Raw genomic sequence first — 25307 nt, 5'->3', positions numbered from 1 at the left:
GAAAAACCTCTAGGACCTCTGCCAATCTGCTCTGGAGGAAAATTCCTTCCCAACCCCAAATATGGCAATCAGCTAAACCCTGAGCATGTGGGCAAGACTCACCAGCCAGACACCCAGGAAAAGAATTCTCTGTAGTAACTCAGATCCCACTCTATCTAACATCCTATCACAAGCCATTGGGCATATTTTCTGCTAATAGTCAAAGACCAATCTCATTATACCACCCCCTCCATAAGCTTTTCAAGCTTAGTCTTGAAGCCAGATGTGTCTTTTGTCCCCACTACTTCCCTTGGAAGGCTGTTCCAGAACTTCATGCCTCTGATGGTTAGAAACCTTTGGCTAATTTCAAGTCTAAATTTCCTGATGGCCAGTTTATATCCATTTGTTGTGTCCACATTGTTACTGAGTTTAAATAATTCCTCTCTCTCTCTAGTATTTATTCCTCTGATATATTTGTAGAGAGCAATATATCTCTCCTCTGCCTTCTTTTGGTTAGGCTAAAGAAGTCAAGCTCTTTGAGTCTCCTTTCATAAAAGACAGGTTTTCCATTCCTCAGATGTTGGGATGTATGGGAAAACTCGCCCTTAGATAAACATACGTGTATAGATCTTTTATTGTGTTAAAAACCTCCCTCTTCATATACTTGTTCCCACTATTGAGATTGAACACTATGGGCTGACAAGGTTGTTCTGTGTCAGTGTATTCACCAGTGATCACAGCTGCCCTAGGAAAGAACTGCAGGTTAGTGAACCCAGTCAGATCTGCTGAGCAATCATAGTTGGTAAACAGGCACTGTTGCCTGGGACTCAGAGTGGGAGAATCATGAGATTCCACAGAGAAGTGAACACCTGAAGCAAAGCATTCAGAGACCAGAAGAGGATCAAAGGCACAGCTAGTCCTGAGAACCATGGCAGAGGCTCATTGTGCATTTTAAATTGAATTCTGAAGTTGTAATAATAGTAGGAAGCAGTCCATCCCCTGTTTGTATAACAGCTCAAAAGTCAAAAGCCCTACACAAGTGAGGGTTTTTTTTGTTTTTTAATCTCATGATTTGGGGAGGTCTGATACATGGATTTTTTAACGTTTGTTTCTGGCAATACTGCTTCTATTGCCCTCTCATTCCCCAAACAATCCTTAATTTTCTTTTCTCTCCTCTATCCCAGCTCCTAAAAAGCTGCAGGAAAAGGGAAACTAGTATGCATACTCCCCAAACAAGCAAAGCTACAAATTCCTGTAGGCCTGGTCTACACTGGGGGAGGGGGAAATCAATCTAAGTTACGCAACTTCAGCTACATGAATAAGGTAGCTGAAGTCAACGTACTTAGATCTATTTACCACGGTGTCTTCACTGCGGTAAGTCGATGGCTGATGCTCCCCTCTCGACTCAACCTGCATCTCTTGCCCTTGTGGAGTACCGGAGTAGACAAGAGAATGCTTGGCAGTCCATTTATCGCATCTAGACTAGATGTGATAAATCCCCCCACCCCCACTGGATCAATCGCTGCCCATCGATCCAGCCAGTAATGTAGACAAGCCTGTAGTGAGTCAGCCTCAGTCTGACAAACTTCCCATGGCTCACCAAAACAAAGGACCCCTTGAGGAAAACCATGGGAAGTTCACTGACCCAAGACTGCCAGCAACCACCATTCTGAAGTTGGGGGAACCAGGAAGAGAGAAGCAGAGATTGTGAGAATTTGTATGTGAGGGTGACATCTAATGCTTAAACATTAGGAGTGGAATTTTCAACCATTCATTGACTTCACTGGGCACACTTAGGTCCACATCAGTGACGCTGAAAAATTCCACCCTGTAATCTTGTTAGGAAATTAATACACAGAAAACTGATTTATGAAACAGCTAAGGTTCATACATAACTCTTCATTTCCTTGATATTACAAAAATGTTAAGCCCCCCCCCCGCCCCCCCCAACAGCATAACTGCTCTATTCCTCTCCCAGGCACACATCTTGCCACTACCATCCATCACAGGCACACACTAATCTAATTTTGCTTTCCTCCCCCAACTCAGAGATGTCATAATTCCACAACCCTCTGTCTTCCTGTGAACTCCCTTTTACTATACTACCTCTCTATACAAGCAAGTTTTGGGGAAAAAAAAATCTACTGAAGAGATATGTGCAGAAGAGTGAAATATGAGCTTGGGGGGGGGGGGATGTGATGGAGTTAAAGGACACTACGGGACACAGGAAGCCCAGCCCCTCCAGCCCTAGAGTGGAGCACTACACTCCAAGTGGAGAAAGGGTAGAAAGGAGAGGAGAACAAACCTACCTGGCTCCTGACAAGGGTGCCAGAGAAGCCTCCCCAAAGAACTAAGACTGTATGCCAACAATACTCAAGAGGCAGCCCATGGGCCAAATATGGCCCACCAAGTCTTCCTCTGTGGATTGCCAGCTCTCCTTAAAAAAGTTTATAATTATATTCATGAACACTGATGCGCTGCCTAGCATTTGCCTATGACTTCTTTAGTAAGTAACCTACTGGCAATGCTTAATTTGTAAACAGAGAGGTGCTATAGCTCAGACCCTGGCATAAATTAATCAGTGACTGGTCAACTCGAGAGTGCGGGCTGCTGGCCAGACACCCAGCTCTGAAAGTGGCATTGCTGCCAGCAACAGCACAGAACCAAAGTGGCAACACTATACCACTCTTACTTCTGCACTGCTGCTGGCGGCAGCGCTGCCTTCAGAGCTGGGTGGCTGGAGAATGTTGGCTATTGGCCAGGAGTCCAGAGATGCCGGGGCTATAAACTGCCAAACACTTCAAGTGTCATTCTCAACACCTGCTTCTCTTTGGATAACATTGATACTAGCTAAAAAGAAAAAGCCTTTCCTGGATGCTGAGATTTTGAAGCTTGCAACATTGTCTTTTTAAAGCTTTTATAAGACATTTCAGCTGAATACAGTGACCTGCTGCAGCACAATGACCTCTGCTTGTTAATAGGGTGCATGTGTTAGTGTGTGCTTCGAAAAGAAATAGAATTTCTTTCAAACCACAGGACCAATCAGGCTTGCGAGTTCCTGGAATTTATTAATAATGTCCCCTTTGTCACAGATGGCTTTTCTGTGCAATATTGCTGGTCACTTGAATTCCCTCAACTTGCAGCTCCAAGGCCTTGCAAGCAGCACTGGGGATCTGTTTGAAAAAGTGTGTGCCTTTTAGAGTAATCCTGAAATCTTTCAGACAGACTTAATAGTAGAGATGTTGCACTTTCCCACATCACCTGTTGCTGCTACAAATGAAACCTCGATGAAAGTAACTCAAGAATTCCTAAATAGTCTGATTGAAAATTTGAAAAATGTGATTTAAAAGCAAATCCTTTGGAATTTTCATTTGTTCATGATCTGATGGACCTTGCCCTTCTGAAGCAAAGAACATTCTTGACTCAACTGATCACAGTTCCTTTCGATTAGAAATTGTAAGGCTCCAGAGAAGTGGGACTTTGATTTCTAGACTCAATATGCTGACCATTTTGGGAATAGGCAGAATCTAGCCATCTATCTTTTAAATGATGTTCAGAACAACATAACTCTGCGAGTCTGAGTTTTCTACCATAAACATTATAAACCAACACGGCAATCACCAGACAGATGAGCATCTTCACCAGCGCATGCACCTTAGGGTGACCTACAAACCACTCTTCACAAAGCTTCCCAGAGATCTTCAGTGTCACCTCTCCCATTAGCGATTGCCAGCTACACAGATGATAATGCTGATTTATAAACTTTATTAAAAGATAGAAACACTAACACGTTGCAATCAAGGTCTTTATTTACTGGCAGCTGAAGGAGGTTTTCTTTTATTTTGTCAGCCTTCTGCACAAGTGGCCCGCCTCTTATCATAAAATTCTCAGATCAACCCACAGATAGATCCAATTAGTATCAATGTGGTACGTTGAGCCTAGCTGGGGTTGACTGGTTGATATAATTTTCTCTCTTTTCACACTGGACTGGAAGCTAGGGAAGAATAGCAGAGAGTAGGAAGAGACCCAGGGAAAGTAACTCAGACGGCACCTTCGGGGGTCAGACACTGTTGACCCTCTTAAGGCCCTGGGTCAAAGCCAGACAGAGTGAGCAGACTCAGACTCCCCAACCACTGCCAACCTCTGATTAAAAGAGGGCCTAGACTGCAAGACAGGGAGGTGGCATTAAGTGTGCTGACCGCTAAGCCACCTAACCCACTAAGGACTCTAGGGAGCAAAATTACAACGTATGGTCTGATGTATGATAGATGTGGTAATGACAAGATGTTTGCCTGTGGACAAAAAGATTTGTTAGATGGATTAACTTTTTACTTTCCTGGTTTTTGTAAGTTTGTGTTAACTATAGTATGTGTGCAACCACATTAACCACTTCACAATGAAGTTTCTTGCATATTAAATTTCATGGGATATTTTAAAGCATAAACAAGGGAGAAACTGGGAGAGAGGGGAAGACCACCAAGGAAAGAGGTACAGATTTGCTAAAAGATTTTATGTACACCCATCCCCAAACAGGCTTGGGTGCAGAGCACAAAACTTTAAAACATAACATGGTAATTTTTGGCAATTATTCATAAATCAATCTGCCTAACAGTTTTTGTGCAGACAGTTTAATAGAAGATAGTCAAAAAGAAGTAGGAATGCCAAGAAAAATTAAACCAAAGCCTAATTTCAAACACTTCCTACTAAAAATTGAAAGAAACCAAATAAGAGCTACCTAGAAAATTAAAATGGCATAAAAACTAACATTGACATTTTAGATCAACTGACCCCTCTTTAGAAGAAAAACAGGAATTCATGCCTGACTTATAACTTGAGCCCTACCAAATTCACAGTCCATTTTGGTCAATTTCATAGTTACAGGAATTTAAAAAATTGTAAATTATGATTTCAGCTATTTAAATCTGAAATTTCACCGTGTTGTAATTGTAGGGGTCCTGATCCAAAAAGGAGTTGGGGGAGGGGCAGGGGGTTTCACAGGTTATTGAATGTGGTGTTGCAGTAATGCTACCCTTACTTCTGCACTGCTGCCGGCAGTGGCACTGCCTTCAGAGCTGGGCAGCTGGCCAGGAGCCCAGTTCTGAAGTCATAGCTGCTCCCAGCATGGTATATAAACTGGATCAGACATCTTAAGAATTACATGGTGTGATTGCATGGTATGATACTGCCATCCTTACTTCTTGTCATAGTATTATTCCTCGATTTGGACCTTAGAGTTCAAATATAAGGTACTAGCATGAAGTCCTCTAAGCTTAATCTCCAGCTTAGATCTGATAGGCTGCCACCAGGTCAGGAATTGATAGGGCCTGACCCCCCTTTCCTCTCTCTGGTGTCCCCAACCCTCCCCTGGGGGGACCTCCAAATAACCTGTTTCTTTGCTTCCCAAGAGATAAGCGTTCTTTTCCCTCAGGACAATTGAGATGCAAAATACCAACAGCTTGGCTTTGCCTTTCCCCGTTCCTGCCTTCCCGTGAGGGAGACAGATACCTGATACAGAGGTTTCAATTTCTCTGCCTTACTAGAAAAAGAACTTCCACAAGTTTTGAAAAAGAAAGCTTTATATAGAAAAAGAGAAAATACAGAATAATAACTTGCATAAAAATTAATACAGGCTCCTACTTAAGAAAATATGAACAACCCAGTCTGATTTAAAAAATAGCCAATTTAAACAGACCAGCAATCACACACAGTAAGTACAAAGCAAAGCATATCATAGCCGATTTTACTTTGTTTCCGTTTTGTACTCACTGCCTTTTAGTAGAATGAGAAGAAGATTGGAATTAGCAAGATAGCTTGTCCCTCACAGCCGAGGAAGCAACAAAGACCCAGCAATCCACATCTGTAAATACAACACAAAGCTCCTCATAGCCGAATTACTTTGTTTCCCTTTGTACTCACAGACTTTTAGTAGAATATTTGAGATAAGATGGAGTTAGAAGAAAACTTGTTTACTCATAGCCGAGGAAACAACAAAGACCCCGAGTATACAAATTCCCGCCCCTGACTTTAAACAATCCAGTTCTCTGATTGGTCCTCTGGTCAGGTGTTTGTTTCTCTTTGTTCCCCCTTTACAGGAAAAAGAAAATTAACCCTTACCTTACCTATCTACTTATGACACTTCTGCACTGCTGCTGGCGAGGCACTGCCTTCAGAGCTGGGCGCCCAGCCAACAATCGCCACTCTCCAGCCATCCAGCTCTGAAGGCAGTGCAGAAATAAAGGTGGCAATACTATGACTCCCTCCCTAAAATAACCTTGCAACCCCATGAAACTCCCTCGGTCTCCCCTACGAAATCTGAGGTAAAAGCACACAAAAGACCAGATTTCACAGGGGGATATCAGATTTTGAGGTTCATGATGCATTTTTCATGGCCATGAATTTGAAAGGGCCCTCCTTACAATCCATTTTAAAATGCAATTTTAACTATGGACTCACTATGAGGCACAAATTATTTGTACCTCTACCAAGCGATCTGAAAAGGAAATGGAAAATTAAAGAGAATATTGATAGGATGAGTTGAACCTCTGTTCTAAAACTAACAGAGCATATTCACTGCCAGTTTCTTTGACACCAGCTCAAGTGATTTTCCAACATTTACTCATGTGGCTGCAAAATCAAGTGGCAAATCCTATGTTCCAGAATTTATTTACAGGTACAGCTGGTCTCTCCCTTGTGATTTTAAAGTGCTAACATTAAGTCTTAAGCGATTTAGAAGGATATTTTCAGAAGTCCAGAGGGCAGTTAGTCACCCAACTCTTTAGGGCTTAAAATAGGAGTGATAATCCTGAAAACCAGGCTGCATAAGTAATATTTATTTTTTCCCTGTCCCAATGAGTTAGCCAGGTAACAGTCATATTTTTTTAAATATTTTGGAACCTAAAAGAAGTAAATGAAAAAATCTCACTAGGAGCCTATCTGCATCTTCAGCCACCTAAATACCTTTCTAAATTATCTGGTCCAAAGCGACTGAGTAGATAAATAACTTGTCTGATCCAGTTGATAAAAGTTAAACACTAGCCAGAATGTTAGCTGTCTCCCTAGCACATGAACATATGCAGCCAAAGTTAATTTAGAAACAGCATGAAGAATAAGAAATTATGTTAAGGCTACAGGAATTTGTCACTCACATTGCACCTTCTGATCAGCTTTCTTGGTTTACTATTTAGTTTTTTATCCATATCATTTTCACCTCACCCAAGTCTCAAACTCCTTTACTACAGTACTAGTCTTTTCAGATTTCTTCCATTGTCAGGTATCTTAACTAGACTCTTTATACCAATATACCAATATTTGAAAAGGGATATTCAGTGTCTGAAATCCCAAAAGCTGGGACATATCAATCATCAGGCACATCACTATGCCATATGCCACGCTTAGACTATAGCAGAGAACCTTAATTTTATTTTCTGTATTCTTTACAAGATAAATACTGGAACTGTTCAACATTCTGTTTTCTTTGACAAACAGGATGGCAGCTAAAACATGTTAACCTAAAAGCACAGCAATTTGGTTGGCATGGTTACTGCCCCGTCCAAAGTACTTAAAATCTATTGGAAGTCAAAATTAAGATACTACGATATACTGCGCATGCATACAGGTGACAACTAATTCTTGCTGCTTCTTCCTGCACAACTTCTGAGATATAGACAAGAGGTGTCCAAACAACTAAAACTCTTGTCTGGGCCCTCCCCCATCTCGCTTCTTGACTTCTGCAGCCTCCTCCTCCTTTCTAGTCTTCAAGAATGTTGTTTGGCCCATTTAATTCAATTCAGCATGTTGCGGCAAATATTTCCATGGAACCAACGCATGGGGGGCAATTGCCCACCTTGCCCCATAGCAAGCAACACCCCTGATTCCAACCACATTATCACCCCCTTTCGCCACACCCCTCTGACTACCCTTTTTCCATTGCAAAAACAAAAGCTACCGATCTTCATTTTTAAAGCCCTTCATAGCTCAGTTTTCCCCTATGTTTTAGGTCACACATTTTCAGACCTTCAATCCCAATGCCTCTGCTCCACCAAGGCTGCCGCCCTTAATTGCCTTTTATTCCAGTTTTCCCCTTCAACACCTTCACATGCACCTTATACATAGAAGGAGCTCCCCCAAAAAAATCCACAAAGTCCCTACACGGTTGTTCTTCAGATACCTCCTTAAATTTCATCTCTGTTGCAATACCTACAAACACTTGAAAGCAGTTAAGCAACTAGTGTGCTGGGACCACTGCCCATTGCTATCAGTGTAATAAGTTTACCATTACCTTGTGCTCCTCTAGTCTAAGTCGTACCATCCCTTTCCTCTCACCCCAGACCCCACTGTATTCTTGTCATAGATAGGCTTTACGCTTTGGGGTAGGAGCTGTCTTAATATTGCATGTACAGTGCTTAGAACAATGGAGCCCCATTGTTCTTACTACCCACCCCTAGGCACAACACAATACAAATAATAATTGTGGCAATATCTTCTGGTTTTTTCCTTTTCAAAAAAAGCATTTCAATGGGTTGTTGGAATGGACTTGTTAAATTAGGGAAAAGACATCTCAGCATTTGTGATTATGCAGACAGTAGGCCAGCATGCTTATAACTGAAGAATATCGGTGAAGGACTAAGGTTGGTATTTGACATTATTTGAATGGTCAAAAGATTGATCATATATTTACGAGCACTAATTTATTAGCTGCAACAAAAGGAAGACTTTATGGTCTGCAGTAGGCATAACCTTAGATATATACTTATGTCTAATTTAAAAAATTACTTATCAGAATAATGCAGAAGTTAAATGAAGTTCTAAAATATGAAAGTAGTACCTTTCTAAAAATGTTATTAGCATTTAAATATGAATATTATTCAAGACTGAACAGTTACAAAAAAGAAATGAAATTAAACAAATAAAGACTACAGCTGTAAAAAGCTGTTTTTAAATGAAAATATGCAGGCCAACTCTTCATCAGCTTGATTGTATGCATCTTTTCTCTGTATGTTGGGGGAGGTTTAATGACAGAACCTTCCTCTCCCTCCCCTATCCCTTCTGAGTTCATTATGTATGTTTGTGTAGTCAGTTTAGACTGTAGGCTCTTCAAGGCAGGGAGCAAGTCTTTAAAACTTGATTAATGTGCTTTGTGAACTGTCAGGTTTATTGATGGCCTGATATTTAAATAAAGACATACATACATTTGTTCTAGAAGAGTCCAGCCAATCAAGATGCTCAACTCTCCAGTAGTGCACATCTTCTCCACAAAAGTTCACTACATGCTAATACCGAGTGAGTGATCAAGACTTTTAAGTAGGCTTGATAACACATAGCATCATGATGCAATTAAAAAAACCTGCTGACTACATGAAAGCATTTTCACTGGAATATTTGCCTATTTGTCCATGGGCAGGTATTGTCAATCAATTGAACAGCTTGCCAAGCCAAGAAGAAACTTGTCAGTTAGAATCTTCTAAAGTTTTTCTGTTTGTTTGTTTTGTTTTTTTTAGGAGAGTTACTCATTTGTACATTATGAATAACAGAACACTATCCTTTCAGTTCCTCTTAATTTCCATCTGCCCATCAGGTTTTTGGTTAAAAGGGAACTTGCAACTGAAGTGTAAGAAAGAATGCCCTAGATTTCGCTGAACAAACTAAATAATTAGTGTAAAAGAAAGCATTCAGTAATTAAAGGAATAAACTTTTCTTCAAGTGTTCAGTTTATTAAGGAATAAACCCCTTGTCTCTATCCCAGTTATTAGGCAATTTTCACACATAACTAAAGTACCACAAGCAGTATTTTAAAATCGGTAACACCTTCTAAAAGCATGGTATTTTGCACCTGCATTCTTTGTGCTTATACAAGAACGCAGGTGCAAAATACCATGGCAAAGATAGAAGACTGCCATGATAGATTCACTGCCAGTTCCCCTATTTCTTAAATTTGTAAGTACACCCATAGGAACATCCCTGAATAACCTCATTACTTTTACAACTTGGAGAATGATAGAATATCATCTTTTAGAAGAAACTGATCTCTTCTTACTCTATCAGAGCATAAAACAGATCCTTTGTATTCCAAGCAAAACTACCTCAAACTGGTACAGTCTCTTAACTCTGCATCTCATTCAGATCAGCTTGTCTAATTTTTCTTAAAATATTTTTAACGCTTTTTCTTTTAAATTTTAGATTTCAAGGCCAGAAAGGACCATTGTGATCATTGGTCTGATCTACAAAACAGCCCAAACAATTTCCTCAAAATAATTCCCAGAACATATCCTTTTTAAAAAAATCTTGATTTAAAAATGGTCACCATGAACCACGGTACATTGCTCAAACGGTTAATTACACCCATTGTCAAAAATGTACGCTATATAGCCAGTCTGAATTTGTCTAGCTTCAACTTCTAACCACTGGATAGTATTAAAACCTCTCTTTGCTAGACTAAGGAGCCCAAATATCTCAATGTTCCCGAGATACTTATAGACTAATCAAGTCACCCCTTAACCGTTTCTCTTAACACATTAAGTCCTTGAATCAAATCACTGTAAGACCATAAGGCAAGTTTTCTAATCCTTTAATCATTCTCAGGGCTCTTCTCTGAACCCTCTCCAATTTATCAACATCCTTTCTGAATCATGGGCATCAGAAGTTGACATAGCCCTGGTCTACGTTACAGAATTAGGTTGACATAAGCCAGCTTACGTTGACCCAACTCTGTAAGCATCTTCACTAAAAGATAGCTTGCACCAGTGTATCTCACCCACTACACCCATTTAACTCCACCATCGCGAGAGGCATAGTGCTTAGATCAATGTAATTAGGTAGATACAGTGTCAGTGTAGACACTGCATTGCTTACATCCATTCATAAGAGGCAGGAATAAGAGGCTTGAGGAGGCTAAAACCTTCCCAAATGGGCAAGAAATGCCAGATGCAGTGCACCTCCCCTTGGTGGAATGCCAGCTCGCCACCTTTGAAGCGCCGCTGCTGGAAACTCCCAAGAAGTGCGGAGCCATCAGCACTCAGCCAGTGGCCACTCCCTGGGGCCCCACAAGGTCCTGCCGCCGCTCCGCTTCTTCCCCCCACCCGCACCTCTCCGGGGGAGGTGGTGGAGAAGTGCAAGAGGGGAACCCTCAGAGCTGGGGAAAGGCCTCGGGATGGAGCAAAGTCAGAGCCTCTGGGGAAGCAAGGCGTAGGGTCATGGTCCCGGCACTGGTGCCTCTCCCCACACTTCTAGGGAGCTTCCAGCACTCACGCACAGCCACCCCACCTACGCATCCACTGTTGCTGCCTTTCAGAAACTGTCCCACAATGCCCCACACTGACAGTTAAATCGGTCCAAGTGTTTCTGGTGAGGATGCGCACCTCCAACACAAGGAGTGGAGTATGCAAAAGCTATTTAATTACTGTGGTGGCTATACGTCAACATAACTTAGGTCACCTTAATTTTGCAGTGTAGACTTGCCCACTGTATTCCAACAGCGGATACACCAGTGCCAATACAGAGGCAAAATAACCTCTCTACTTCTACTCAAGATTTCCCTGTTTATGCATTCCAGGACTGCATTAGCTATTTTGGCCACAGAGTCACACCATGACCCCCATATCTTTTTCAGAGTTGTTGCTTCCCACGATAGAGTGCCCCACCCTGCAAGTATAGCCTACATTATGTTCCTAGATGTATAAGTTTAGCCATATTAAAACGCATGTTGTTTGCTAGTGCCCAGTTTACCAAACAATCCAGATTGCTCGGAATTGGTCACCTGTTGAGCTGTTCTCTTCATTATTTACTGCTCCCCCAATTTTGGGGTCAAGTGCAATCAGTGATTATATTTCTTCCAGGTCACTGATAAGTGTTAAATAGCACAGGCAGACAAGAGAATTTCATCCTCTTTAGGCCTATGAGTTCATTTTCTGACTCAATATTGAATCTTTGTTTGCTCACTCCACACACATTTTATTAACCAACAATAATAAATTTTTACTACTGTAAGCACTGCACTCAGACCTGAAGAGCAAAGTGATTTATTTTTTGATCAGCTTCACAATTCAGATAAATCGCCAGGTAGCTCCAGTTTCAAAATTATCTCATGGTAGAAAGTAGTCATGTACAAAGCAAAAGATAATAGCATTATTTTCAGATAACAAATTGAGCTTATAGATGGTGATTTCAATAGATGGTTACAGTAAATTCCTTTCACTAAGTTCCTTCACAGCCCTGTTCTCCACCAATAAGTAGAACTTCACTCTACCTCTTATAAATTCATTTTGCTCCCAAGAGTTCCAAAATGCCTGCAAACCTGAAGTGTTTAATCAAGGATTCAGGTTCCTGGTCAACTAACCCAAAACATGGCGCCAATATGAAAATATTCATTCTTGGCTCTACTTCCCAATTCTTTGATTCAGAATTTTAGTCTACCTCTAAACAAGTCAATAATCCCAACAAGGAGCTAGACCAATGAGTCTCCATCACATCTGCTACTCTGCGACTTGTGAAATAAACGACAAAGTACTGATTGCATAAAGAATGTATACAGTGTTGTAGCCGTGCTGATCCCAAGATATTAGAGAGACAAGGATGGTGTGGTAGTATATTTTATTGAATCAACTTCTTTTGGTAAGAAACAAGCTTTTGAGCTTATACAGAGCTCTTCTTCGGGAAAAGAATAGCTGCATGTAAGCTCAAAAGCTTGTCTCCCCACAACAGAAGCTGGGTACACCTTGTCTCTCTTACGTACACCTTGTCTCTCTTACCCCACAAGGGTCAGCAACCTTTCAGAAGTGGTGTGCATACTCTTCATTCATTCACTCTAATTTAAGGTTTCATGTGCCAGTAATACATTTTAACATTTTTAGAAGGTCTCTTTCTACAAGCCTATAATTTATAACTAAACTATTGTTGTACGTAAACTAAATAATGTTTTTTAAATGTTTAAGAAGCTTCAATTAAAATTAAATTAAAATGCTGAGCCCCCTGGACCGGTGGCCAGGACCCGGGCAGTGTGAGTGCCACTGAAAATCAGCTTGTGTGCCGCCTTTGGCACATGTGCAATAGGTTGCCTACCCCTGATCAACCATATAAAGTTTCCAAACATATACTACTTTTATTTTAAGGTCTCATGTCTTCACTGCTTTTAGAGTGATGTGCCAGAGAGGTTATTTCCCAGCATGTCTTGAACTAGTTTAACAATTTCACTTTGCATTATACAATAGTCTCCTTTTTCTTATTTTGCCAACAGAAACCTTACTATGCACTCAAGACTTATTTGCTGGAGGGGAGGTTACATCTCTAGAACCCTTATCTGAATTTCCCATTCTTTTACTGTGAAAAAAAAAAAACAAAGACGTTAACTCAACTGAATTGTCTCGTTAGACTGACCTCACATTTGGAAAGGGAACTCGCATCTTTTCATGTATTTATACCTGCTCCTGTATTTTCCACTCCATGCATCTGATGAAGTTGGTTCTAGCCCACGAAAGCTTATGCCCAAATAAATTTGTTAGTCTCTAAGGTGCCACAAGGACTACTAGTTTTTTTGGCTGATACAGACTAACACGGCTACCATTCTGAAACCTGTCAAGATAAGCAGCCACTTGAAGTGCTTGGCAGTTCATGCAGAGACAATTCACAGTATCACAGCTGGATCACTAACATCCAAAGAGTGAATGCTGTCATGAGCTAAAAGTTTTATACAGTTCAGCAAAAAATGGATTTCACCTTTACTGGAGTGAGTTAAATTTTACTGAGGCTAAGAAACAAAAACGTACATGAAAGTGAAAGATGTGTATGCATTGTAAAAAGTAAATTTGTGTGATTTTCGATATAAATCACACAGCAGTTTACTCATTCCTTGAGGATTCCCAGTTGTGAGAAACAACTGAATACAAACCAAAAAAAAGTTATGCCAAAAATGCCCCAGTCTGAAATTAAACCCTCTCATTGCTGTGCTTCGCAACAGGAACGTTTCTTCACATGATGACGGTGAACTATGAGAAGAGATAGGGCCAGTTTTGAGGGAGCGCTCAAAAATATTTAAAATAACTTGTTTCTTTAAGATGTAATTCTGGTGCAAAGTGACAGACATAGCTGAAATGTAATTTACAAGTTTAAGGAATATTCCAACCATGCATTTTTTTTTTAATAGTTCCGGGCGCAGGAAAATTAAGATGCAAGGAGCTTTTTGAGAAAATCAAAAACTCATCTTAATCAGTCTCAAGTTCAACATCAGTTGCTCCAGTCATTATACTAGAGACTAATACTAATGTGCACACCACTTACACAGGACAAGGAGAACTTATGAGCACTAGACGTTTAACAACTCACTTACTCATGAAAGAGTTAGCTGCTTGCCACTTTTCTAAATCAAGTGTTGAACAGGGTTTTAAAAAGGATTTAAGCAACCATCTTACCAATGTCTTACACTCAACAGAAAAAGCACTGTCTCTAACCTGGATTGTTAGGTGAACAAATTATAAACCCCAGCAAAAGCTAGTCCATATATACTGGGGGGGGGGGGGAGAGAAAGTGGGAACCACAACTATTTGACTGATGTTTTGGGAGGCTTTTGTTCCAACTCCAAGATATTTCCATAAAAAAAGTGTGAAATACAATTCAGTAAAGTCCAAAACAGCTATACAGGAAAAGTGTTTTCTATAATAGAACATAGACTAGTTACTCTGAAACAGTGATGTCCAACTTGTGGCCTTTAAGAGATGACAAGAAAATAGGCATTTAATTAATAATTCTAAGTATGTTCCCTGAGACATACTGTACTATTTCAAAAAGAAAATGTTAAATCCACCCTGTCACTATGGGGAGGAATGTAGATGACATCCCACACAACTATAGGAGCCACCAGGCTCCTGCAGGAGAGAGAGCGCCAGACTGGCTCTATCTGAGCCTAAGAAGCACCTGACAGCCATCTAAGGCAGCAGGAGAGAGAGAAAAAGGGAAGCTGAGAACAACTAACCAGTTACAGGTTCCACAATTCTCTGCCCAAGTCAAAACTGGAGTAGCCCAGAGGCTGCTGGTGCTAGTTGGCAATAGTTACCCAGGGACCACACACTGGCTGGAAGTAGCCAAAGCATGTTATGCTCCAATCAGATGCCTTTCCTGCCCTGAACCTGCCCCCATGCCAGAGGCTGTGGAGAAAAACATGCAGGATTGGCTTTACAGTTAGAACCCTGCAAATCCGCAGATATCCACGGACCATTTTTGCCGATCGCAGATGGATGCAGATCCAAATTTTATATCTAAAGCCCTGCAAATCTGCAGATATCCGCAGATCATTTTTGCAGATCAGATGCGCACAGCCTCTATTTATTTTCCTCTAGGGGCTCCCCCTCATCAGAGAAGTCTCCAATAGGGAACGTACAGGTGGTTTCCACTGCCTTTCTACCACCTAGACAATGCAAAGGAAGCAGAACAGGACCAAGCATTGATTGTGATCCCTTTACCTTTTTTGACATATTTGCTGAGTGAGAGAGCTGAACATATATCCTGCAGGATAGGTCCATCAATGGCTAATAGCCAGGACAGGCAGAGATGGTGTCCCTAGCCTCTGTTTGCCAGAAGTTGGGAAAGAGCAACAGGGAATGGATCCCTTGATGATTACCTGTCTGTTCATTCCCTCTGGGGCACCTGACATTGGCCACTGTTGGAAGACAGGATAATGGATGGACTAGATGGACCTTTGGTCTGACCCAGTATGGCCGTTCTTATGACACCATTGCTCTAAACTTTGATTCAGAAGAGAAGTAGCTTTCTTCCAAACACAAAAAGTTCAAGATACGTTTACACACAATGTACTTTTTGTACAGTGAATGAGAAATCCAGCTTATGGTATATCCACACTCTGGAGACTATACAGGTATAGCTAGGTCACTATAGCTATGCCAGCATAACTCTAATGTAGACAGAGCCTACACTGACGAAAAGGTAACCCCCGCCCCCCTTCTCCTCATTCATTTAGGACTATCACCCTCCCAAGCAACAGTAGCTACATCAATGAAAATTTTCTTTGGACCTAGCTGCGTCTACACCGGGAGTTAGGCTGGCACAGCTATGGCACACCCTGACCAATGTAGCTATGTCAATCTAACTTTGTAAACTAGACCTCAGTCTCCAGAAGGGCTTGTAAAATCCATTTGACTGTTCACCAGTAGGGAACCTGCCCATCAAAATCTTCAGAATTTAATACCTTTGTCTTTTATTAAAAACTTCACTGAGAGTTGTGGTGCTCAACACCACTTAATAAAAAGAAGCAAGTTTCTAGCCCTTATGGTTATACATTACAGGGATATCTTCCTGTGTATTCAGTCTGTTCCAGTGTGTTGCCTTATGTTCACAGCTTTCCCAAACAGCAGAAGACTGCCCAGTTTCACTGCAGCTCTTCTGAGCCATGTGGGCAGCAATAAAACTGACAAACATACCTATTATTCTGCTGCTGCTTGAGAAGGCCACTGTCAGCAGCGGACCATAAAAGTGGCAGAGCAACTACATCCCCTTCCACAGGCAAAAAGACTAGCGTTGGGGGGGGGGGGGGGCCTGGAGGGGGCCTCTTTCCCATTCCAGAATAGAAGGATTCAAAATGTATCAGACAACTATTTGCTGTTGCAAGAGCCTCAATAAGTTCCAGGGATAAATTAATACTTAGTATTGCAGAAGCACCTAGAAGCCTCAATCAGGGATTAGGGCCCCCATTGTGCTAGGGCACTGCACACACACAAGGAAATACACATTTGCTATATTCTAATATATTAATCTCCCTACATCTATTGCATCTGTATCTTGAATTAGTTTGTCTATCTAGTCTGCAAGCAGTTTATGGCAAGGATTACACCTCCATCTGTTTTCCATGTTACACACTTACTTCAGCTAAGGATATATGCAGCCTTTCATCTCAGTCACTGTTCCAAGACCAGCATAAAACACTAATGACTACATATTACCATCTAACTGTAGCTCACTCTCCTTAAGACAAGATTCTGACAACTTTTTAATTTCTAATGAACAGCTGTCCAGATAAAGAAAACACCACTACAGTTAACAGATAGTTTTGATGCCCATTTCAGGGAGGCCAAGAGTTGAATTAGCATGATTCACCACCCTGAGATGACATTTCCATTTTTGTACCTGTTTTGTGGTTATAGAATGGCAGTTTCTAAATTAATTTTAAGTCATTTTTAAAAGTTACTTCCACATATTTAAGAAGTCCAAATAGGTATTATGTGACGATTTAAAAGACTGCTATGATGCTCAAATTAAGGCCTCAACTTGTATTTTATACAGGATAGTCAATCTTAAATTTAGAACAAGATCTCTGCTACAAAGAACTACATCCCATCAACCTAAAACAGTGGTTCTCAAATGTAATTGAGCAGGACCCCTCTGTAGTTGTTTACGCCCCCACCCCACGCATGCACCACCATCCAGCTCTGAAGGAAGAGCAGAGAGCAGTGGCTGCTGGCCAGGCACCCAGCTCTGAAAGAAGCACCAGGCCAGCAACAGCACAAAACTAAGGGTGGCAATGTGGAAAAAAATTATATTAATCAATATAGCTTTTCACAGAAGACTTAGCGCCCCACTGCCACCCTTACTTCTGCACTGCTGCTGACACTCTAGGGCTAACAGCTGAAGCTTGCCACCTCCAGGTGAGGACTGGTGGCAGGAGGGCGGGGGGGGGGGGGAGATGAGATCCTGAGCCACCTCCTAGTGAGGGCAGCGGGGAGGAGGAATCTGAGCCTGGGTGGCGGTGCTGCAGCTGTCAGCCCCAGAGCAGTGGAGCTCTGGCTGTACCCTTTATTCCCACATCTCGGGTGTACATGGCCATTCTGCATGAGCCCCAGCATCCTTAGGCTGACAGACAAAGCTCTTCCAAAGGGGTGGGGGGAAGCACACAGCTCATGCCTCCCTTGACACATTCCTGCACCTCCCTTGGCAGGCCCACCCCATAGTTTGAGAACCACTGAACTAGACCAAAAACCAACCCTTTTGCAATATAACCTCATTTGTGAAAATATCATCATCCAAACCTGGGTTATACTTTATTTGATTACACAGCTTCACTTATATATTAAAACAGAATCTACTTTACTATTTGGATCAAAGACAACCAAATGCAGATGAATCTTACTGAGATTATACCAATATAAGGCCTTACCACCTAATTTTCTATTGACCTTTCATAAGCTGAGTTGTCATAAAACAAATATGAAAGTGCTTAGTGGAAACAGAAAAGTCATACTAGATAGACAGGTGTCAACAGGTCAGAGCAGGATATTGAGTCAGGTTCTACACACAGTTGTCAAACAGACTCATGGGTCACCTTGAGCAAATCATAATCCTTCTGTGCCTCAATTTATACATCAGGAAGTGGGAACACTACGTACTATACCAGGGGTCAGCAACCCTTCAGAAGCGGTGTGCCGAGTCTTGATTTATTCACTCTAACTTAAGGTTTCACATGCCAGTAATACATTTTAATGTTTTTAGAAGGTCTCTTTCTATAAGTCTATACTATATAACTAAACTACTGTTGTATGTAAAGTAAATAAGGTTTTAAAAATGTTTAAGAAGCTTCATCCAAAATTAAATTAAAATGCAGAGCCCCCCGGACTGGTGGCCAGGACGCGGGCAGTGTGTCACTGAAAACAGTTCACGTGCTGCCTTCGGCACCGATGCCATAGGTTGCCTATCCCTGTACTGTACTATACTATAGATGCACTGGGAAGATTATGCTGTCAAGACCCTGAAGTGAAAAGTGTTAGAGCACAAAATAGCACCGGGTAAGTGTATGCCCCATTACAATAAGAGACCCCTCTTACTCTTGACCTAATACTTACTGTTGACTTCCCCATGCTGGGCTACACCCGAACCTCTCATTCTCACGTACATGAGTCCCAGCATCAGAAAAAACAAGCATGCAGCAGTTAAGAGAAACATGGACAGGTAATGTGCACTGAAGCCTCCGGTAGTGGATACCTCCTCTCTCTTGAACTGTTGGAGAAGCTCCTCCTCAGGCTCAGAAAGCTTTTGCTTATAGGTGGTTTTCAGGTAGGTGTGATTAGAGCCCGTGTGGTTGGAGTGATTGATTCTAAGGGAAGAAGGGGTGGCAGCACCCAGAGGGAGGCTGTTGGTAGCTGAATAAATCCTGGGTTCAATATTAAAGCCACCAGCAGCCCCGCTGAGAACATGATTATTGGCTGCTTTCCTAACAGTGCCCAGAGAGTCACTGCGTTTGCTGCTGTCCATGTCTGTGGGCTGCGGCAGTACCAAGAGTGAAGGGGAATTCTTGGAGGAGGTGCTGCGGTATCTGGGGATGGAAGGGCTAGAGTCCAAGTTTTCACAGTCTCCCCCCCTCCTCATCGCTGCCTCCTCCTCCTGATTTTTGCCCCTGTCTAGACTTCCAGCAGCAGCCGCCTCCGCCCTGTCATTCATTGCGATTACACCAGCACCGCTGCCTCCTCCAGCCCTTTGCTGGCCCGTCTCCATCATGCCAGCGCCGGCTACAGCACATTTGCTAGCCGTGAATGGGGCAGGAGATTTGCTCAGGCTCCGTCTCCCCCGGTGTTGGCGGGGTGCAGTCTCCTCCTTCAATACCTGCTGCTTGGCTCTCTCCCCCTCCTCCTCCGAGTCGGAATACTCGGCCCTGCCGCCAAGGGAGGGATGCCTATTACCATTCACAGTCCGGTTCTTCCACTGCCGCTCCTCCTCATCTTCTTCCTCCTCCCCATCCCCAGGCTCCCGCATGCCCTGAGTCTGGGCCCCCGCCGTGGCGGTCGGTCTCCTGGCCACCGCCCCCCACCAGGCACTGGGCTTCCTCCTGCCTGCCTCAGGAGCGAAACTGTTCCTCTCGCTGCAGGCTCCATGGGAGGCTGCGGGCCTCAAGCCGCGGACTGGGGGCGACGCCCGCTCCCTCCGGCTGCTGCTGCTGCCGCCCCCGGCGCCGGCCTGGCTCCTGGGACCGGCCTCCACATCCGACTCGTCCGAGCTGAAACCCAGCAGCACTTTGCCGCCCCCGGCAGGGGGTGCTGCGCGGTTCCGGCTGCCCCCGGCTGCGCCGCCCGGCAAGTAGGGCTGGTCGGGGCTGGCCAGCCGGGCCCCCATGCCCGGGGCCGCTCTGCCGCCGCCTTCGCCCGGCGCTGCCCCAGCCCCCGTGTTATTGTTGTTGCTGTTCCGGGTCTTGTTGGCGCTGCCGCGGGCTCCGGCCCGCTCGTCCTCCCGCAGTTTCTTCAGCTTCTTCACGTAGACGGGCCGGGTGCTCTCGGTGACCGGCCCTGGGGACAGGCCGAAGCGCCTAAGCTCCGAGAACAGCTCCTCATCCGTGAGCTGCGCGGCCGCCGCCATGTTTCTCTGCCCCGCCGCCGCGGCGTTTCCTACCCACGCGCCGCGCCGCTCTCCCGTCCCCGCCGGAACTGACGCGTGCGCACTAGACTGTGGCCTAGACCCGTCTGTCACCCTGGAAGCACCGCCCGCGGAGACGCCAGCCAGACGGGAGCGGGAGGGGGACGCTTCTCGTGCGCCGCGCTCCACAGCCTTGCGCTGGTGCTGGGCACGGGGTGAATGACATCCACGTGCGCGCCCGTCTGCGAGCCTCGCGTTGCAGTGCGCCAAGCGGGGCGAAGCCGGAGGGGACGGAGCTGCGAGAGCTACTCTGTGGTGGAGGGTGCACTCGTTGCTGCCATTCTCTGACGTGCCAGGAAGGCGGCTGTTGGGCTGGAGGAGGGAATGGTGTAGAAGGCTGGGCTCCACCCAGCAAAGTTGTGTTCCCATCCTGCAGGCTAAAATCTGGGTGAGGTGGAATGGAGTAAATAGTGGACATATAAAGTAATCCCCCATGCCATACGCCTGAAAATGGAACCCTGGATACAAGAATGAGGCAGGCTTAGGTTTAGTACCAATTGGTCCATTAAAGCTGTAGCTGAACAGGTCTGAAATAGCTGTCAATAAAATATCCTATCAAGATGGCAGGGGAGTTCAGTCAATGTAGGTAATCTGCTTCCGCAAGCCTTTAGTTGATCTAGTCATGTCTACACAGCACACTTGGTTGCTTTAATTATGGTTATTATTAAATTATGCTTTAATTACGAATTTTCACACCCCGAGTGATGTATCTAGGTCGGGGTCGCCAACCTGTGGCACACGAGCAGATTTTTACTGGCACGCTTCTGCCAGCCGGGGTCCTGGCTGCCAGCCCCAGTCAGCCCACTGCCTGCCTGGGTGAACAGAATCCTGGGCCAGTAGCGGGTTGAGTGGGGCCAACCGCCAGGACCCCAGCTGGCAGAAGCCATAAGAACATAAGAACGGCCATACTGGGTCAGACCAAAGGTCCATCCAGCTCAGTATCCTGTCTACTGACAGTGGCCAATGCCAGGTGCCTTTCCAGGTGAAGTTGACCCTGTGAACAGGTAATTATCAAAGTGAGTGCTCTTCCGCGCGGCATCCATGTTCCCTCAGACTCTTCTCTGGATATAATCAAGGCTATGGGACGGCTATTCTCTTACGTGCGCATGTTTCGCTGGCTAATGAGCATGTTATGGACTAAGCCACTATGAATTTATCTCAGTTCTCTTTAACGTTGTTAATAGCCGAGCCTTTCACAAATCCTCCTCAGGTAAATGGATTCCACAAGGTGACTTGCGCCTGGCGGTGAAAATCTTTTATTTGTTTAATACTGCTGCTTATTAATGTCATTTGATGACCCCTATTCTTGTTCTTATGGGAATAGAAAGTAATCAGCTTCTTATCCAGTTTCTCTCACCCCCACTCATGATTTTAGTATACTTCTATCTAATATCCCCTTAGGTTCTCGCGTCTTTTCCTAACTGAAGTTAGCCTTAGCCTCTTTAAATCTTTCGCCATACGGGACCTCTTCCGAAACCTAATCAGTTAGTTGCCCTTTTCTGAACCTTTTTCTAGTGCCAGTTCTATCTTTTTGAGACGAGCGACACATCTTTACACAGTGATTCGATGGATTGGCTTATCATTGGATTTATATACGGGCAATAATTATATGCTTCAGTCTTGAATCTCTATCCCCTTTTTAATATCTCATATCCTGTTTGCTTTTTTTGCCTGCTCTTGCACACTGCGTGGCACATCTTTCAGAGACTGTCCACAATGACTCAGCAGATCTTTTTCCTGACTCGTTTGTAGCTAAATTAGCCAATCACATGATGTGTATGTATTGTTGGGGTTGTATTTTTTTTAGTGGTGCATGTAGCTTATCATTTTATCCACATTGAAAGTGTTCATTTGTGCTATTTTGTCTGACTACAATCGATTTAGTTTTTGTGAGATTTTTTGAAGTATCTTTCACAGTCTGCTTTGGTCTTTAACTATCTTGAGTCAGTTTTAGTATCACGCAAACTTTGCCTCCCTCATTTTACCCTGACCTTTCTCCATCAGAATCATTTATGAAAATTGAATAGGATTGGTTCCCTAGGAGGACGCGACTCTTGGTGGAACACTCGCAGTGTTATCACCTCTCACATTCTGAGTAATGGTAGCCATTACTTTCTAGCCGTTTATCCAGTGTCTCAATCCAGTAATCGCCCTTCCCTTTAATCCATGAGCTAATTTAACATAACAGCCTTTGTAGTGGACCTTGTCAAAGGCTGTCGGAAATTCTAAGATTTAGGCTATGTCTTCACTGGACTCCCCTTGTCCACATGTTTGTTGACCCCTTCAAAGAACTCTAATAGATTAGTAAGACACGATTTCCCTTTACAGAAACCATGTTGACTATTGCTCAACAGTTTATGTTTTTCTATGTGTCTGACAATTTTATTCTTAACTATTGTTTCGACTAATTTGCCCGGCAGCCAGAACTCCAGACTGTCAACTGGCTCAGCCGCTCAGCCCGCCAGCAGTCTTGGGTTCCGTCCACGAGCCCTACTCATCCCACTGCCAGTGTAGAGTTCTGGCCGCTGGCCCCTTACCAGCCAGGGTCTCGGCCCCGCTCAACCCGCTGTCGGCCTGAACGGACGGAACTCCTGGCTGGCAGCGGACTGAGCGGGGTTGGCAGCTCGCACCCTAGCTGGCAGCGGCCGGCTGACGGAACCCCAGACCAGCAGTGGGCTGAGCAGCTCAGTGCGCTGCCGGTCTGGGGTTCTGTCTGCTGCCTGTGTTGAATGTCTGGGGTCCCAGCCGCCAGCTCCGCTCATCCCACCGCTGGCCTGGGTAGACGAAACCCCAGGCCGGCCACGGGCTGAGTGGAGCCGACAGCCGGGACTCCGGCTGGCAGGGGCCAGTGGACAGAACCCCAGACCGGTAGCAGGATGAGCTGTTCAGCCCACTGCAGGTCTGGGGTTCTGTCCGCCAGCCCGTGCCAGCCGGGATCCCTGCCACCAGCCCCGCTCAGCCCGCTGCCAGTCTAGGCTGTCGGGGGGCCTCTGTAAATGTAAAATTTATTACTGGCACGCAAAACCTTAAATTACTGAAGACTTGGCACACCATTTCTCAAAGGTTGCTGACCCCTGATCTAGGTCAATCTAAATTGTGTATGTAGACCGAGGCTGAGAAGCAGAGGGCAAGGCAATAGGGAGCTGTCTTCAGCATCTGTGCCTGCCCCTCTAGACTCATTGCAACACAGAAGACTATTAGCTCTGAGGCTGTTCAACTTATGCTGGAGACAGAGCCAGACTATGCAGATGCTTAGCAGGTTTGAAGGCCTTTTATAATGGTGAGGATAATTAATCACTTTTGCCTCTCTTTACATTCCTTACTAAGTAGAGCTCACCTGGAGCAGAAAATCAGCCCTATTGCTCTTTCAGGAGGAGCCCTTTCAAATAGCTCTTGTACGACTGAAAAGCACTGTGTAAATTTTAGGTATTATCTTTATCGCCAGTTGTCATTTGCAACGGCCACAGAATCTTCTGTTTCCAACATTCCATCCCTATTCCTGCTGAATGAGGCAGGGGTGCTGGAACCATTGAACCAAACCGTAAATCCTGGATATAATGGAAACCACAAGGTAGGGGGTGTTTCCACACCCCCTGCACCCCTATTTCCAGCACCTATGGAATGAGGACAACCCTCAACAATGGTTCTCTTCCCTACAGTCTGAAATGCAGTGAAGAGGAACAGGAGTGCTGCAAGCCCAGTACTTGTCTCAGGCTACTAGGAGCCCTGGCCAGCCCAGTAGTAGTCAGTTCCTCAGAGATCATTAGGGGTGGTAATAGGGCATTGCACTGCACTTTTGACTAATGTCAGTTTAATACTGATATATGTTGAGTTAAACCACACTGAAGCTGGTGAGGTTAATAGCTGCTTTTCATTCAGGTTAAATGAAAGAAACAATAGAGTGCCTAAAGCCAACACAGAACACTGCCTAAAACATAGGCAGATGTAAATCTGTATGTCCCTTGAACAAACTGGAAGAAACCTAGAGAGAGATTTTGGACTAGGTGTGGTCTGAAAGGGTATATCTACACGGCAATAGAACACCCATCGCTGGCCTATGTCAGTTGACTCAGGCTCTTGGGGCTCAGGCTGTGGGACTATAAAATTGCAATGTATATGTTCTGTTTTGGAATTGAGCCTGGGTCAGCTGACATGAGCCAGTTGTGGCTGTTGTACTGTAGTGTAGATATACCCAAAGAGGCTTGGTGCTGTGAGCCAGGAAACTCTCTCATGTTGTTCTTTGTTAAGGAACAAAATTGCATAAAAGAAAATACCTGACTCAATCACCAATTTCTCCTCCCAACAGGAACAACGTGGTGACTCCTCCAAACTCTTCCCTCCTGCACCCTGTGCTCCTATCTTCAAGTTCCATGTCGATTGTTATATCTTCCCTTTTAACAATTTTTGTTGTTATGAGTGGTAGAGCTGGACAACATTTTTCACACATAATTCTTTTTCCTCTGAAAATCCAGATTCTGCTCATTCATAAAAAAAAACAAAAATAAAATTCTGAAAAAAAACATTTTGGTTTTGACATTTTTTATTCAAAATTACCTTCAAAATTTATTTCAATTTAATTTAAAAAATTAAAAAGGGGGGTAAAATATGAAACTATGTTTTGGGTTGAACAAAACGTTTAATTAAACCCAAAACTTTCTTTTTCACTTTCAGTTTGTGGGGGAAAAAAATTATTTTCGGTCAACCCAAAACATTTTTTCCAGTTATTTTGATTCAGCCAGCAAATAAAAAAAAACAGTTATTGACATGCTGCAAAAAAGACTGAAGCTACTTGCTGACTTTCTGGGGCCAGATGTTACTAGTACATAGCCATCAAAGGGACATGTACTTTACTATCAATCCATTGTGGTTTGTTAGGGTTCATAGTCTTTCAAGTATGCTAGTCTTCAAACTAGTCTCCTATTTCTTCTTTGGGT

General features: G+C 43.7%; 1 protein-coding gene across 1 annotated transcript in view; it reads right to left on the bottom strand.

Moving 5' to 3' along the window:
* LEMD3 (LEM domain containing 3) overlaps positions 1–20400 on the bottom strand; it is a 74950-nt gene extending 54550 nt beyond the window's left edge. Inside the window, exon 1 of the mRNA XM_032775252.2 lies at positions 18813–20400. Within this exon, the coding sequence (XP_032631143.1) occupies positions 18813–20316 (1504 nt within the window). The 5' untranslated portion in view covers positions 20317–20400. The remainder of the gene's footprint in view (positions 1–18812) is intronic.
* Between the last annotated feature and the right edge of the window lie 4907 nt (positions 20401–25307).

This window comes from Chelonoidis abingdonii, chromosome 1, assembly GCF_003597395.2.
Source record: "Chelonoidis abingdonii isolate Lonesome George chromosome 1, CheloAbing_2.0, whole genome shotgun sequence".
In the NCBI taxonomy this organism is placed as follows: Eukaryota; Metazoa; Chordata; order Testudines; family Testudinidae; genus Chelonoidis; species Chelonoidis abingdonii.
The sequence above is the reverse complement of the archived record's forward strand: the minus strand, read 5'-3'. Positions and strand labels throughout refer to the sequence as shown.